We start from the raw sequence: 18,147 nt of genomic DNA, 5'->3' as shown, positions 1-18,147 counted from the left end.
AAGGATTGTTGGAGTGAAACCATACACACACTCGACCATTAGGGTTCGCAAAGAGATATGGAGGGTTGATATCTTTTGGCCTTAGGGTTTCTAATGCTTGCATGTTATGGTTTAAAATCGATTGGGGTTAGAAAATCCAAACCCTAACACACACGCTTGGTTCTAGTGTTTTTCTTTCAAAAAGTCTAATGGTTAAATGTACACTTTCAGCTTACTTGATTGTTGGCATTATCTTTACATCGAAATTTTCGTAAGTTAGCCTCTAACTTAGTCTTGGATAATGTATTTATGTTTATGTGTAAACTCTACAGTTGCTTGTTCAAATTGGATTATGGAATTTCTACTTGTGACATGTTATGATTCATATCTTATATGAGCCTGCTATGTTCAAATGTTGTTTGTCAAATGGTTGGTTCAAAAGACATGTTCGGAGTTTTGATAAACGATGCATGCTTTGACGAGCTTTCATAGATTATACATATGTGTTTTCTACATGTTCTAATTCTTTCAAGCTATAAATGTGATTCACTCTTTATATATGGCATAAATACATGACATTGTTGCATGAAATTTACATGGTCACATGTCACATGTTTTTCGGGTTATGTATTAAAAGAAATAGTTTTATCATGATTCCAAATTGTTAGGATGGAGGAATATCCTGGTAGAACTCATCTATCCACTCTGGAGTGCTTAAATTGAAGTGGTAACCCCTGAGTTGGCGAAACACAGCCAACGGACATCGAATGAGTTCTTTTTAAAAGGATTTCGGAGCGAAGTAGTACCTAACGCTAGTGGGTGCAATACATTGGAAATGCAGTGAAGGCGAATTGCGAACTGTAGTATCATATGGACTTTGATGTACCCACACCTGGTCAAGAGGGTCGACAATGTGATACGGTAACTAGCAGGGAGCCCACGATGCTTAGGGGAGCCATGAGGTGTCCACCCACAGTATCATATGGCTTAATGGTTTTAAGTGACTAATATGAATTGAAAATGATATTTTTACATGGTCACTTCATTACTCTGTTACATTATTACATGGTCAATATTTTGGAAACGAATACGTACAAGAACGAAGGATTTTTTAGTCAAATTCATGTCCATACTTATGCATTCATACTCATGGTTTGCCTTTACATGCTTTATATTATCTTATTGTAGTTATTGGTTTAACTTGCTGATATTTCTTAAAATCTCATCATAGTAGTTTCCACTACCATTTCCCCCGAAATGATAGAAGTTGTACAAGATTAGACGATAGCGATTGGGGGAAACACAAATGTGAGGATGTCCCAAAAGGGAAAGAGGCCTCGAAGAGCCCTGAGTGCTCGGTGGAACCAACGCTAGTAGAGTGGCTTGAGTCAGCCAAGAACTTTATATGTGAAGTGCTAAAGCGCTTTGAGGACTTGCAGAAGATTTTGGATAAAGACATCTCCAAACTCTGTTAAGAAACAATTTGATTTTGGATAATGGGATTTTGAAAGTCAAGAGTTGTGTTTAAAGCTTAAACCCTTTCATTTTGTGTTGGGAGATTATTAAACAAAGTACTTTTGGGATTAACAGTTTCTTTATTTGATACCATACTTTAATTGCTCAAAGCTTTACTTAGAATTGAACTTTTTTTACTACGATTATTGCATACTGTTATAAACATGCTAGGTGCATTGCATATTAATTGTCATGAACAAGGAGTGTGTAATCTTGAGTTGCATATCCCGACGCTTCAATCTCTGTCCAATTCCAAGTAGGGTATGAGGACGTCACAATATATAATCAATATAAATAATACATATTTTTATTAAAATCAAAGTAGGAGTCAAATTTTCAAATTTTTGCACAACCATATTCTCTGCACACTTCTTACCTCTAGTCACGCTTTCAACAAACACCTCACACTCTCTTCACTTCTTACTTCGACAGCATGGACTCCACTTGTTTGAGTTCCACCCTAGAACCTTCCACTTGATGAGAATCTCAGTCACAGATCGATTTCCCTGGTGTTTCAGTCAGTGATCCACAAATGGCTTTGGGTTCAGGTTGAATCTTACCATTGCTGTCCACAGGAGGAAAATTCTCTTTTAGGCTCTTGATTTGATCTTGGGTTCGCAGCTAAGAATCCACAGATTCTCTCTCATTTGCAGAGGTACCCGATACATAATAAGACAATAACTTTTAAGGGCATATATCCATAGAGGCATTCAAAAGGAGTCAACTTGAAAGAGGGGAGTGATAGGTGGGATTGTACATAGGGGTGATAAACGGTCAGTCCGGACCGAATTGAGGCTGAGACCGGTCAGTCTCGATCCATGTTTTAGAGGACCGAAAAGTTTCAGCCTGGTCCAGGGTTTTTCCACCTCGGATCGGACCAAACCAAAAATAAAAATAAAAAAAATATTTTATATATATTATTTATATAATAATTGTATAATTAACAATATAAAATTTTAAATATATTATTAGTACTTGTTAATATTCTATAAATTAACAATATTTTATATATATATTCATCTAACCTATCACTATTAACAATATAAAATTTTAAATATGTTATTAACACTTGTTAATATTCTATCAATTAACTAATATATAATATCAATTAGTTAATTATATAGTAATTATATAAATTAATAATGTAATTTTTATCTAATTTATTATCATTAACCTTATAAAATATTTTTTTTATTGAGTTTGTTATATAATCTACATTAATAAGTCACTTGGTTTAATTTAGTATTTTAAATAATTTTTTTTATTAATTGATTTAAAAAATAAGTAATTAGGCCGGACCAATAGCTACCGGTCCATCGCCGGACCAGACCGAACCAATTGATTTGCACCATTGATTGTACGAGTTCGAAGATAGATGCACAGTACTACTATATATCAGTCATTACACGAATTGCATAGACACTACTTTCGTTTGGGCTTCGTGTAGATATCATGGAGGCCTTGACAGGAATTATTAAACCCTTGACAGGATTTCTTCGGTGGTTTAGACAACATATTCACTTCCAGATTCGTAGCTAGAATCTCACTCCACAAATTTGCTAAAAATTAGAGGGTTAAGAAGCATATCTTTTTGTATTAGAAATTAATCTTCCAATAACTAATAATGTAAAATGCAAGTAGCTAACTTTCAGTGTCGAAGATCTATTATGCTAGCTTTATTCCCCTCACAAGAAAACAAACATGTAAAAAGCAGTGACAGACTATACATGCACTAGTGACATTGTCCAAGATCGTAGTTAAGCTCACCATGTCTAAAACCATATCACGCACTTCAGTGACAAGAACATCCATCCACAGAATCATGGAACAAGCAGTATCTTTCCAATATGTTCGCTGCTCTCCATCAACCGGTGAGCCTCTGCTGCTTCAGATAGTGGAAAAGACTTGTAAACCACTGGCTTCACCTTGCCAGCCCTAATAGCAGGCCAAACAATTTTCTCCACCTCACTAACAATCACTGCTTTGTTTTCCGGACTTCTGTGTCGTAGGCCAGCCGCTACATACACAATCACCATAAATATCAGCCCATACAATCACAATAATTATATGCAGAAAAATAAAGATATCGACAACCATGAGCATATACATGATCAAACATAGACTGATATACAAGGTATACTACTAGTGTAAAGAAAGATGGCAAGAGGATTTTTACAACAATCCAAGAAAAGGCCCAAGTCACATATTGGCCTATACACTCAAAGGAAGATTCCTGGTTACAACTGCATTCCTTTGGAATCAATTATAAAGGACAAAAATTTCTATCTCATGCAAGACAGGATCCTATTCACCACCCTCCTATAGTCAATCTGAAGTATTATAATTTCCCTCTTAATTATTTAACATCCTCGTCAGATCATTTTATTATAGGCGACACAGCTCAAGTCCTACACTTCCTATAACTTAGCTCTAACATCATTTGTAATGACCCAAAGATATATCAAGCCACATTTGGGCCGTACTCCACAAGTGTCAGTTATAATTGGAGCTCTTTGGAATCATTATAAAAGGCAATAACTTTTTTCTCTCATGTAATGTAGGATCCCCCGTTCACCACCCTCCTATGGTCAATCTGTGGCATAAAACACTTTGCATAATTGTGAATCTATCAAAAAAAAAAAAAAAAAACAAAGTTTACCCAAAAGAACCATTAATTACCAGAAAAAGGGCTAAAAAACAGAGGAAAAGACAGCAGAGCCTAAAATAGAAAGGTTCTTACAATACAGAAACTTCAAGGAACAACATTTCCTCCATAAGTTTGGATACAGTTTGTAATCTCCCCTCTCCACTAGAAATACTTGTTAGGAACAGCTAAACAGTCGCTGCTGCAATTTCATGAACTCGGAATGTCATTTAGAAGTGGTTTTCCATAACCCCCCCCCCCTCTCTCTCTCTTTCTCTCTCTCTCCAAAGAAAATAATTCATTGCAAGCCATAGTTTCCCCCCTGATAGCATAGTTTTCTCACTACCTAGCAACATTCACCGTCCACCGACAGTTATTATCTATTTTCTTCCATGATAGGCATCCTTCAAGAGATTTAATACAGCATTATTGCTCATTTAGTTTAGGGGTGCTTCCATGGCCTGCATAAAGGGCTCAAAACAGACCTTGAAGCGGAGAGTGTAAAAGGCGTACTAAAAGGGAGCCTTTGAAGCGACTCCCGGAAGTGGTAATCCATTGTAGGGGAGTTGCTAGGGGGTTTGGGGAGGTACCCCCAGCCTCTGTTGAATCTCTATCACTTTCCATAGAGGAGGGAGAACCCAGTAACTTTATTGTACAGCTGGGTTTACTTTTTTTTTTTAAGAGCTGGGTACATATGTTATCCATCCAAGCACAACAAGCTACATGTTAGATGTCATGTTTTATTTCGCAATATTCATATATTATAATATCCTTATATGAATCCAGTAGTTGCATCTTATAAGACTGCAACCAAAAAGAAAAGATAAAGAAACCCTGAAATCATCACCTCCAACGCTATAAAATAAATTAAAACCAGGAGCAAACTGTCATACATTGCACTGTGAGGCGCCTTGCAAGCATTACACGGAGATCGACTTCCGCAACTGTGCCACCCATAAAGCCAATGATAAAGAGCCTCCCATCAAAATTTAAGCTCTCAAGGTTTTGCTTTAAGTAGGATGCTCCAATATGATCCAGAATAACATCAACGCCTGCCATTGAACATCAAAGAGTTGTCCTTTTTCTCCTTTCCAAATAATCATTGCAAAAAGTATCCATCTCTATAATCATAGAAGAAAAATAAGGTTTTAATACTAAAGAAAATACCTTTTCCACCAGTTTCTTCCTTCACCCGTTGAACAAAATCCTGTGTCTTGTAGTTGATGCATACATCAGCCCCGAGATTCTTGCAAACAGCTAATTTTTCCTCAGACCCTGACAATCAAGACCTTAAACATATGAACACATGGAAACTAAACTTAGGCACAGGAAGAAACTGATACTGGACCTGCTGTGACAAGCACTTTTGCTCCTTGATATTTAGCTATCTGAATTGCAAACGTTCCGATACCGCTGGAGCCCCCATGAATCTGTGGTTTTAGAATTCATGAGTTGTGTTTGAAGATACCATCTTGATAAAGATCCACAAAAAGGGATAGAAATTATCATTCTGGTCATGTATCATGCAAAGTGGCTAATAGTATCAACTAAAAAGTGTCAACCTTTTCTTACCAAGGATATTTCAGTTATTTTCGTTGAAAAAAAAAAAGCCAAGAGAGAAATTTGACATCCAGACCCAAATTTCTTTAGGCTTTATGAGTTTGGACCATGGGCCCAATTTTATTACAGCTAGAAGGAAGATTATTTTACTGGGCCATTAGCCCATACGTATTATTTGAGGATCTAGTATCAAGAAGATAAGATTGGATATGAAATTATGGACCTTGATTCAAAATGGAGTAGGTTCGGCTCAATAGGCCCATATAATGGATAAGGCCAAGTATTTACTAGCCAAAGCCCATTTGATTTTTGGCTGTTTAATTCGTGATAATTGAAAACCAGCCCTTTTTGTAGAAGTTAGAACCAGATTAGATGCCAAGAAACCCTCTGGATGAAGGCTATCCAGACTTACATTGTTAGAGAAGCAGTCTTGTGCACCAATCGGAGTCCGTTAAAGCCTGCCAGGACTCTTTTGAGATATGTTAAAGAACCAAACATTTATCCAAAAGCCCTAGGACTGTTAGATACTAATTTGGTTAAACTTTTAACTCTCAGGATTATAACATTTTACCATGTTTCCAAATCCGACGTCCATGGCAGCCCACTCTATCGACACTGACTCGGTGGTAGCTCTTTCCCTTTTGGCGACTTCACTCATCTACCAGTATTCAATGACTTAACACTATACCCATACATAGTACCAAGGCATTTTAATCCAGCCTATAAATCACCCCCTTTGTGACTTGAACTCGTGATGTGGTCCATGCTCTGATACCAATTGTTAAAGACCCAACGATTAATCCAAAAGCCTTAGGACTGTTGGATACTAGTTTGGTTAGGCTTTTAACCCTCAGGATCATAACAAGATAGGATTTGAGCTGTTCCAGATCTGGAGAAGTAGAAGTCAGCCCCGTTTGACTCCTAAACGGATCCAAACATTAGAAACATATTTTCCATACAACTCCTAGCCATTAGGATTCATAGAACCCTTTTTTAAACAAAGTTAAATTCGTACGGCCCTATTATTAGGTTTTTCAGGTCTTATTAAAAGGGAGGGCATTGCGAAGACAGGGGGAAACAAGGGGTTGGAGTTGCGTTTTTGGGTAGAGTTTTAGTTCTACGGGAAACAGGGGGTTGGGGTTGGGCTTGGTGTATTTTGGGTTGTTTTTCACGGGCTTTTTGGGTCATTAGGGGCTTTCTAATATGGGCAAGGTCTTTTCTTGTATACATTCAATGTACTTGGTTATTTCTATTGATATATATAATATTTTTACTTATAAAAAAAATTAAAAGGATTGTCTGGCCAGAAAACTAGAAAAAACAGAGGCTGCTGTGAGTCTGGAAAGTTTTTATAGCAATCCCATGTGATGTTCAAGAAAACCAATCCCTATCCCTAGATAACTGCTGGAATTTCAGGAGATTGAAAAAAGAACCTGCCTCACCCTATCAAGTCCAACCTTTTCCAGCAACTTCAAGTAGGTGATTATTGAAGTGTTTGTTATTGATAGAAGCAAAGAGGTAAGTAGATACCCTTAGGTATATGGTAAACAATTTTTTTAAAGCATAAGCTGTGTTATTATATGTTTTACATGCCTCATGATAAGAAAAATAAAAGACAAGTTATGAAAGAAGCTTTAACAATGGCCATAAGAGATGTATGGTACCAATGCAATTATGGGTGGATGTGCAAGCCACGGACCTAAGCATTGTCCACCATTGTATGTTATGATAAGTTAAGCAGTTCCCCTTGTGGCCACAGGCAGTTCAATCGGTGCACAACCCTGCACACGGGGGCTAAGGTGTGCTGGCCATTTAGTGAGTTATGCATAGTACATGTTACATGTTTATGTTAGTACAAGTATTAAGCATGCATGTTTTTCAAGAAAGCCCTATGTTTATTATGTTTACTGTATGATATACTACTTATTGAGTATTCAACTCATTTTGATTGTTTGTTTTTGTGTTTTTAAATGTCTTGGTAAAGAAGATAGTGTTGACGACCTGACGGCCAGGCATAGATCATGTCAAGGAATTTTCAGACTTAGTTAATAAGTGTTTTTCTTTTTATTTTTCACGAAAAGATCAATTTTAAATTTTCTTGCTATGACACTATTTTTTATGTTAAATTTTTGGGAACTTATTTTTGATAAATTAGGTATTTTTATTATGTTGGGCCTCTTTACCAGGCCCAATTACAAAAGTATGTAACACTACTAATCTACAGGAAGGGGATGCTACAAGAAATGTATACGTAAAAGAAAGAAAAAGAAAGAGCTACAATAAATAGTCCAACTGATTCAAAACACTAAGATTTATGCATTGGAACATAAATTACACCTGCCAATCATAAACCAAGTTTTAATCTAAATATGTTTGTTGGCATATACTTGTGACAATGCCTAGTTCATTTGAGTTCTAATTTCTTATTTAAAGTTAAAGGACAGTTTGCTTGAAGAAAAAGTGAAGAAAATGGCCAAACAGTGAAGTCGCTTTACTTGCGCTCAACCTTTGCTCCAATGAAACTCATGCAGTGAGTCTGCTCGACTTCAGCTTGTTATTGGCTTGAGTGGGACTTGGGCGAAGAGCTCACTCGACACCCGTTCAATATTGGCTCGAGCGAAGTCCACACAAAGAGATCATTTGACACTCATGTGGCACTGTTTTGAGCAAAGTTTACACAGAAAGTTCGCTCGAGCAAGTTAACTTGAATTTGAACTCTCTAAGTACCTTATACAAACCCTAAGGATATAAAGTTTAATATGGAAGATTTTGAGGGTTATGTGAGATACCACAATTGCTTATTTTCATTACATTCTTGAGAAAAAATCTTAAGGAGATCCATTGAACCGTCAAGACACTCTTTCTCCTCATAAATAGACACCCATTATTTTATGTTCATGTTGGGTTGTTGTTGAGTTCATTGGCGTGGATGAGTTCTTTTTCTAGAGATATAATTGAAGAGGCCGGAGGTCCAGAGCTGCCGAATCACAAAGATCGAGTGGGTCACTCATGGAGCACCTATAGAAGGGGTTGGAGATCCAAAGTTGCTAAGTTGCAGAGATCAAGGTTTTTACTTGCAAGCAAGATTTAGATACTTCAGAGGTTTTGTAAGTTTTTATAAATTGGTTGTACCAAACTAACTATCTACAGAAGAGATAGTTCGGGTCCTTACCCTTAATTTAGTTAAGATGCAGCTCGAATGCCTTTACACTATAGACATGAAAAGTTTAATCTGTTGGAATGCCTTATTTGGATTTTAGGAGGTGATTTTTTTTTTTTTTTATAAGTGAATTTAGGAGGTGACTTATACCCAGAGTGTTTTAAATTTTGAACATGTTCTTTAAATGAGTTTCAACTTCATTAACAAAATTTGTGCTGTGATTATTTTGTTGATTGGTTGATTTTATTTGTTGTTAATTTAAATTATTGAATGGAAAGTTTAAAAAGTCGGAGAGCACCTATTAACCCCCCTCTAGGTGCACTAAGGATCTGATCCACTGAAATCTCAACAAGGAAGTTAATATATGCACACAGACGGATACACACATGTATAAGTTGGCTGAGAAATTACCAGAAATGTTTCCCCTGCAGAAAGTCGACTCATCATGAAGACGGTTGACCAAACAGTGCATGCCACTTCAGGCAAGCTAGCAGCATCCTGCAATGAAACACCATGTGGGAGAGGAAGAACTTGTCCATCCGGAACAGCCACCTTTTCAGCATACCCTCCTCCACTAAGAAGAGCACAAACCTGTACATCACCAATAATCAAAGTTATGCACAAGGTGCAATTCCATTGGCATCTAGGAAAGCTCCTTTCTGCTGTGTTTGCCACTACTGTCTAATAGAGTTTTTAATTCTGTGTACTAGTAAAAAAAACCAAAATAACAGAAGTTCAAATCTTCGATACTCTTCAAAGGATCAACGGATAACTACAAATTAGAACTAAAACATCTACTATACACTTCAAATGAACAAAGAAGCTCCAAAAAGTAATTTACAATTACATTACTGAGTTTTACAGAATCTTGTTAACACATCTAAGTTCCCCATTTGTTTTCTCTTCTTAAGTTCAAGCTACAAAGGCGCATTAAGCCAGAACGCTTGTCATAATTTTCTTCACCGCAATTAGTAATTTAAAGGACATGATGAACACGGAAAAATCCAATGAAAGAAAATAACGTATATACAATTATTCACCAAAAAAAAAACAAGTTAATTGTTTTAGTCTCAGAATTTTCAGATAAGATCCACAAAAGTAATTTCTCTAAAAGAAGACCAAAATGAGAAGGGAAACCCCAACTAAACGACCATCCAGGTGACTCATTCATCTATTTAGATGCCACAAGATCACCCAAGAATCGAGTTTTTCCTTCTCATTTCCCAGTAATCAACAGATCACCCAGTAATACTTCACCTCATCGCCGATTTTCCAGCGGGAAACCTTTTTTCCAACGGCCACGATGGTCCCGGAACATTCGAGACCGGGGAACTCACTCGCACCCTTGGGGGGTGGGTACGAGCCTTTCCTCTGCACTGTGTCCGCCCGGTTCAGCGCCGTGGCCTCGACCTTGATCAAGACCTCGTCGTCTTTGAGCTCGGGCTCCCGCACCTCTTGCAGTTGCAGCACTTCTGGGCCACCGGGACTGGTTATCACAACGGCCTTCATTCTTGGCGTTGACAGTAGCAGAGACCTCCCGGATAGCGTGCGGAGAAAGAGAGGTGCAATTAATTTTGAAGGATGTTGGATGATAAGACCATGAATAACATTAGACTCTGCCCGGCTGATGTCTGAACAGGCGTGGAATTGTAAGAGCACTGGCATGTGAACATTGTGAAGTTCAAGAATGTATATTAAATTTTTGCTATATTGAATTAATTAAACACAATTTATCTAAAAAATGAATTACAGTAACTTCATCAAAAGCTTCGTTTGGTTATTAAACATCTCTCAACTCATCTCATCTCAATTTATCATTACAACTTTTTCAAATTTCAACATAAAATATAATAAATAATTCAACTTTTTCAAATCTCAAAATAATAATAATATTAAAAAATAATATTCTAACAATATTTTATCATCTCAACTCAACTCAACTCAACTCATTTCAACATCCAAACGCAACCTTAGAGTCATATGTGAATGAAACTATAACATTTTCATTATAATATTTTATTATTTTATGTGTTTCCATTTTCCTTTCTTCTAGTGTAGCTTCGTTCATCTCTACAGTAACTTCATTCCTACAATTACGATATATTTTTTTATTATTAATTATATTTTATAAAATAATATTAATCATCTTTCTTATTTATAATGCAATAATATTAATTATATTAATATTTATAAGTATATTAATAATGCATTATATTAATGCAATAATGCAATATATTAATATTAATATTAATAAATAATATTAATTATTTATAAAATACTAAATAATACAATAATCTTATCTTATAACAAAGTATAATATAAGTAATGTTCATCTATATAATTTAATTAAAGAAATATTAATAATAAAAAAAATAATATTTTATTATTATAGAGAGTGTAATGGTTAATCTAATGTAGATTTCAAGTTTTGAGTATTATATAAAAGTAAAAAGGTTTTATATTAATCAAATTTTAAAAATTGAGATGATTAATTTAATGCCAATACTCTAACTCAACATAGTTAGTTTTTATTAGAAAAAGTCTACTAATCAGCCGATCCCCCGACACACTCTCCACACCCTACGTGGGGATCAGGTTCACTAATTGCCCATGAATTGGGAGAAGCCAGCGAGAGAGCCCTCAATTCCCTAATTCAGTCCCCCCTGCTTGTCCCCAAGCGAGAGAGCCCTTATGTTAGGAACCTGATATAGCGCACCATTTGGAGAAATGAGATTAAACGCAGAGCTTCAATAGTCAATGCTATACGCAGCGTTTGGCATCCTTATAGAATTTCAGCTTATTATTGTATTCTGTCTCTTTGTAATAGTCAGTTGCTAGATGTATACGTGTCAATCTTTTATTTGTATGGTTTGTTATTCTGCATGAGTATATGAGAAGGGACTGAAGGGAGGGAGAGGTATTCTGGAATTTTGTAGAACTGGAGCATTTTGTATGGAGGTTGGGAACCCTCGAAGATTCCCGTAGCAATACACTTGTGATATTCTCTTCTACCTTTTATCAAACATCTTGCATGCACTCTGAGTCCCCATTGCAGCAGCTCTTCTGCGTTTACACCATCCATTTTCCTTGATACAAACAGCCAACCAACAAGATTCATAACATTAGTTCCCCCGCAAAGCACAGCTTCATCTTCGACCTCAAGCTTGACGGAAGCCCTCAATCCCCAAGCATGTGAAGCTTCCAATCTGCCCCCGACCCCAAGCACAACAGTTGTTTTCAACTTCAGCCCAATGAAAGCCCTCAGTCCCCAAGCAGCGAAGCCTGCCCCTCAACCCCCCCACGCACGTCTTCTTTGTGATTTCTTGGTTTTGTGTGAAGCTCGTCCCCTTCTCTACGATTTCTTCCCATTGATTTCTTGGTTTTTTATTTGAATGTCTATGTAATTTGCCCCAAATTGATAATAATCTAGGGTTTTGTCTATGATTTGCCCCACCCCACCCCTACCTTCTCTATAATTTCTTCCTACTGATTTCTTGGTTTTTGTAATTTGTCCTAAATTGATAATAATCTAGGGTTTTTGTCTGTGATTTGAATTTGGTGATGGTATAACATTATTAGAGAGGTGGGATGCAGATATGCTGGATGGTTGAATATTTATTATTACTGGTTGATGTGCAGAGTAGATGTCACTAGTGACAAAAATCTCACAAATTTTGCTTCACTGTGGAGATCAAGTTCAATCAATGTCATTATTTCCATATGAGAATCTTGAGTTATATGCTCTTTCAACTTCTATGAACTTCATTACCTATTATTAATCTATCGATTATTAAACTAAATAGACATGAGTTGAGAAAATCTAAGCATCTCTTGTAACACCCGGACCCAATCAAGCCCAATTTTTATTTATTTTAGTTCATTTTATTTTATTTTCTTTTATTTATTTTCTTTTCTTCACACGTTTATTTTTTTCCCGCATGTTTTATTTTGTTTTTTTTTTCCCTTTCCGTCTATATCTCTTAATTCCCGTAAGTTTTCCTCTCGTACACTCCATGCATACACACGCACAACTTAGTTTCCGCATGCACGTCTCTCATGCATGTTTTAATCAACTCAGTTACCTTCCTTTCTTTTCGCATCTATGGTTTTAATCAACTCTATAAATGCATGTTTTTCTCCTGAAAAAGTAGTAGCCGCAGCAACTCACGCATAACTCCTTCTAGTTCACTGTCCCTCCGCGTTCGCGGTTCAGCACTCATCAACCATGCCAGTCCTCCCCACAAATAAATAGCGACCGCGTTTCCTCTGCAGCAACCTTTTTCCACCGTAAACGACCATCGCCCCAGCCCAAAGCATCACCATAGCCACGTCTTCTCCTCACTGTGAGACCTTCCCCTCAGTGCAGCCGTGCAACACCCAGTCACTGGCCAAGCCCGTAGCGTAACACGGGTTGAATCTCCGTGACGCCGCTACACTGCCACACGAACTCACAGACTGCAACTCCTCCTTGCAAGCAGCACACCACCCTCCAAGCCGTCCTCGCCTCCACGGAAGGCCAACCACCGTCACCCAGCGGTTGAAGGAGGAACACACGACATACTATGTTTTTCCACTCTCGAAACAGAGTAGTCCGCTGGCCTCTCCATCTCCCGGTGCCCCTCGGTTTTTCAGCCACGTTACACGACCAAAACCACCGCACGTAGCTCCCAACCAGTCGCACGCCTTCGTGCTGTCCCACGGTGAGCTCTCTCCCCTTCCGCATACCATACTCTCTCATCGTGTTTCTCTCTCTCATTGTGTTGTTCTCTCTCTCTCTCTCTCTCTCTCTCTCTCTCTCAGTGCCTCACCACCGTGACCTTCTTCGCCGCGTCGCGCGCAGCTCCTCCCTTGGCGGTGAGTACCTCGTGCCCCTGTTCTTACGGTTTTTGCACCAAGACTGCGTGAATGCATTTGTAGTCTACATAAACTTTTATTTTGCATAGTATTTGAAAGGGAATTACAGTTTTACCCTTATTTTTAGAATGTGTTCAAGTTGATATTTTTGGTCTGTTTTTATGTGGTTTATACGGGTGGTATAAGAAAATTTTACAGACAATAAATAGGATTTTCAAATTGCACTTTGGTAGCAAATTATTTTAGTAATTGTGAAATTTTATTTTAAACTTTTAAATTACGATTAAAGCTATTTGTTTATTATTATTTAACGAATTTTTTTTATTTGTACTTACCTTAAATCGCTTAAGTATTTTAACATGTTATTAAGTAAATGTTTATTTTAAGAGCAAACAATATTGGTGTAATGTTATTTCTACATTTTAGATATATTTTAGTCTAATTAATAATAGTTATGGTTTATTTTAAAATATTTTGGAATAATTATATTACTTAGTATTAAGCTTCATAAGTTGTTTTCATTAGTAAATAGGTCTGACTTTTAAATGTTTTAGTTATAGTATTAAATTAGCATTGACGATTTTAGAAAGTGATGATTGGTAATTTTAGGTTTTGAGGAATTAAATAGATTATTTTATAAGCTTAGGATTAAATATCGAAATACGTGATAAATTGAAAATTTATGAGAATTATGTGATTATTTTATAGGTGATAATTAATTATTGTCCGATGTTTTTGAGGAATTTCGAAAAAGTTAAGAAGTTCAGGTAAGCGGGGTTCTTATGCTAAACTTTGCATTTAAAATAAAATGAGTTGAGGTTATTTTTGGAAAATATACATATTTGATGTTGAAAAGAAATTTGAACTGCCTCAGTTATTTGTTCTGCATTACCCATGAGATTCTGTTTAAGAATAAATTATTTTCTATCATGACTGGTGTAGACATGAGCTTATTTTTGACATTCTGTTTCTGAACTTTGAAAATAGAGCGAATATGAAATTTTGTGCATAAAGTATGTTTTGTGATCTGATTCTGTTCTGTTCTGTACTTTGTTATGATGTGGCTTCTGAAAAACTTTTGGCATGACTTTCTGACTCTGATTCTGACTCTGATATGGTGATTCAGATTATGTTTTGCTCTGATATGTGGCCATGTCACTGGAGATAATAGTGATATCTGGCCCTGTGACGGGATACAATAGTGACCTCTGGCCCTGTCACGGGAGATAATAGTGACCTCTGGTCCTGTCACTGGATACAATAGTGACCTCTGGCCCACCACGGGATATAATAGTGGTTTTCTGTTCAGAGTGCAATCGCTTTGGTAACACGGTGATTTATGTTCTGCTTGGCTTTCCGCAGGATGCACAACCCTACCACGGGGGTTAAACATGGTCTCTGTTCTGATATGATGCTATGATATGATATGATAAGACGAAGATGTTCAGTCATGTTGTGCCAAATGAGTCTTTGAACATGAAAAGTTGGGTTTTTGAATATGAAATGTTTGAAAAGTCGTTCTGATTTTATGATAATATGTATTTTTGAGATTTGCATATTGATACTGAAATGTTTTGTTTCTGCATTCTGAACTATGTAAAAATGCTCATGTTTACATACTAGTATATGTCCTCTGCTTACTGAGTTGTTGATAACTCACCTCTTATCTCCATTTATTTTTCAGATGATTTTTGAATAGACCAGCTAAGGATCAGGATTATGGAGTATCGATGAGATGATTATTTAAGCATAGTGGGGTTACTCATAGAAGATTTCTGAGAAGTGGAGGATTTTATTAAGAGACTTTGTAGTATTCTGATGATGTTATATTTTGGAGTCTATAAATTTATTGATGAATTGTGAGTTTTAAGTTATAAGGAGTAACTCTTCGATCCCTGCGGGATCGGGGCGTTACATCTCTGTTTTAAGAGAGTTGGCATTTCTAATTTTTATTTAATAACATAAAGGGGAAGTGGTGATCGGACTGGATAGGATCATAGGAGCTTTATTCTGTAATAGATTATTTTGACTAAAATAAATAGATTGTCTAAAATAGATTTTGGGAGTGTTATGTTTAGAAAGAGATTTAAGTAAAGCTCACAAATTAACGTGTTTATGTGTGATACATTAAATCTGCTTTATAGGATTTTTTTTTTTTTTTTTACAATATGATATATTACATCAATTTGTGACTTTGCTTTTCTTAGATGTCTTCATAAACCAAACATTTTTTTGTGGATTGATGAACCTGAGTTATTATGTCCATCAAAGTGGGGAAATTTCAACTTTATCCTCAACATCTTAAAGAGAAATTTCATACTGGCATGGCTTGAAGATATTATTGGCTTAGGATGGTTAGCGGTTTCCCAAGAAACATTCAGGACAAATACTTTATTGACATATGATCTTGTAGTAGTCTGTAGAGGCATCTTCGCCTCTTCTTCTTCATCCTTTTTTTTTTTTGCCGAATTTTGCAATTTTTAATAAGAATGAGAATTGTTGTCATCAAGAAAAATCAGAAGGTTTGAGTGGTAGATGTCTTGGAGATTGACATGGTTTGCAGGCATGCAGTGCAATTTTCAAACCAAATGCTTAATGTGGAATGTTTTGGAAATGCTCCAAATTGTGATTTTCCTTTCTATTTTGTTTTATTTCATGATTTCTTGTTTGAAGAAGTCGAATTCAGTTCTTCATTTAGTTTTCCTCTTCACATACCCACTTCCTTTCTCGATATATTTTTTATACTAACTTTTCACCATTCAAAGTCTACTACTTTAGAGTCTCATATTTACACTTATGCTTCCCAGGTTGCCAATTGATGTTTATAGCAAGATGAAGGAACCAGAGATGGGGATCCTTTCCAATGATTCAAAGAGCCAAATGGCAATTTTCTGATCTCATTATTTCTAGGCACCTGCTCATCTCGTTTTGATTACAACATAGCAGGTGGAGCTAACTTCATTGAGTTGTCTAGTTTAGCAGTTTTTGTTAATACACCTATCCATGCCATGTAAAAGGAGGAAAAAGCAAGGATTGACCTATCCTCTCCTAGCAGGGTGAGGTTTTTCTCTCTAGGGAGCGTTCGGTCTCTTAGACGAGCTTGGTTGGTTTGATGAGGTTGCAATGGAGGAGGATTTAGCTAGATAATGGGAAGGCTTTATCCAAACTTGATTGCCAAAGAATCACAACTTGGCAAGTTTTGTTTGTTGGCCCTGACCATTGTAGAAAGACCAGTCAACCGAGAAGCTTTTAAGTCTTCAATGGCCAATATATGAAGATGTCAGAGTTGGTTTAAATTCTCAGAAGTTGGCATGAACAAGTTGCTAATCGAGTTTAACAAAGAGAAGGTTCTTCAGTAAGTTATTAGTGGCAAATGTTGGTCCTTTGACAAATGGCTGCTGTGTCTACAAGTGTTTGAACGCAACATATCCATAAATGAAGTTCCCTTCAATAAAGAAGAGTTCTGGGTGCAGGCTCATAACATGCCACTTGCAAGCATGACATACGAGGTTGGAGTCCAGATTGGTGAAAATATTGGTAGAGTAATAACTGTCCAGGTTGATGACAGAGGCATTGGATGGGAGAAGTTCTTGAGGATAAGGGAGGAAGTTAATATTGTTACTTCTTTTGGTAATTATCTGCAAGTGCACAAAATCATAACAAGTAGTAAAGTGTTTTCAAAAAAATAGATATCGAACCCACAAGGATTAATTATGCTATTGGGTATTGAAATTGACTAAATTAATTACTATTTAGAAAATTTGGAGAATAGATGATCTAACTTAAACTAAATAAAAGAGCATTAAAATTTTAATTTTTAAAAGATAATAAGAACAGATCTAGAGCGTTTGATTTCACCTAACGAATCTCACACAATTTATTCTTCCTTATTATATAATTCCAATTATCACACATTGATGATAAATATCTCTTAAGTATTCAATATTTTTTCTCAAATAATATAAAAAATATCTTCAATTAATAACTCCATATCTCTATGTGAGTTTAATCAATTGGAAACTCATAAGTTCTTTGGAGTTTTCTTGAAAATCACACTAATTGTGGTAAAGTATCTCTACTTTCACTCTACTAATGGTTTTTAATCCTAGAGCTCTAATCACAAATCACCTCTCGGTCTCATTTCAATCCAATAGATTGAGCAATCGTTAGCTAGAAAATTGCAAGTATTAAGAACAAAGAATAAACACTCAATTATAAAAATATTGAATATAAAATAATTTAGAATGTAAATTATGTGTTCAACGCTAGAGTACATCAATGCTCTAGAAAATAAAATTAGGTCATAATAAAACTGAAAGGAAAAACAATTGAACAACGAAATTTAAAGATAAAAACTCTCAAACTCAAGCTACAACTTAGACTCAAACTCCGAACTTAAACTCTCGACTTTCTCAACCTTTTTTTTTTTCCTCCC

The 18,147-nt window shown here is 36.1% G+C and overlaps 1 protein-coding gene and 1 long non-coding RNA gene across 2 annotated transcripts; one reads left to right on the top strand and one right to left on the bottom strand.

Annotated features, from left to right (window-relative positions):
* Window positions 1–3,060: 3,060 nt before the first annotated feature.
* On the bottom strand, window positions 3,061–10,543 carry LOC109019071 (quinone oxidoreductase PIG3-like). Its single transcript, XM_019001296.2, has 6 exons — window positions 10,116–10,543; window positions 9,270–9,449; window positions 5,487–5,568; window positions 5,306–5,413; window positions 5,032–5,190; window positions 3,061–3,511 (listed from the first exon to the last, which is right to left on the bottom strand). The coding sequence occupies exons 1-6, from the start codon at window positions 10,521–10,523 to the stop codon at window positions 3,315–3,317; spliced, it is 1,134 nt and encodes a 377-aa protein (XP_018856841.2). The 5' UTR covers window positions 10,524–10,543; the 3' UTR covers window positions 3,061–3,314.
* A 1,173-nt stretch (window positions 10,544–11,716) lies between these two features.
* On the top strand, window positions 11,717–17,349 carry LOC108987255. Its single transcript, XR_004801350.1, has 2 exons — window positions 11,717–12,191; window positions 16,520–17,349. It is a non-coding gene; the product is annotated as an uncharacterized LOC108987255 (long non-coding RNA).
* The last annotated feature ends 798 nt before the right edge of the window (window positions 17,350–18,147 follow it).

The sequence above is a fragment of the Juglans regia genome, chromosome 4 (assembly GCF_001411555.2).
Source record: "Juglans regia cultivar Chandler chromosome 4, Walnut 2.0, whole genome shotgun sequence".
NCBI lineage: Eukaryota > Viridiplantae > Streptophyta > Magnoliopsida > Fagales > Juglandaceae > Juglans > Juglans regia.
This window is presented reverse-complemented; position numbering and strand designations above follow the sequence as displayed.

Excerpts from the sequence above, each read along its gene's own strand:
- LOC109019071 (XM_019001296.2), bottom strand. The coding sequence starts at position 10,523 with ATGCCAGTGCTCTTACAATTCCACGCCTGTTCAGACATCAGCCGGGCA. Across the intron at positions 9,450-10,115 it reads GCTGGAAAATCGGCGATGAG|GTTTGTGCTCTTCTTAGTGG; the intron begins GTGAAGTATTAC and ends GGTGATGTACAG. Across the intron at positions 5,414-5,486 it reads AAAAGTGCTTGTCACAGCAG|GGTCTGAGGAAAAATTAGCT; the intron begins GTCCAGTATCAG and ends CTTGATTGTCAG.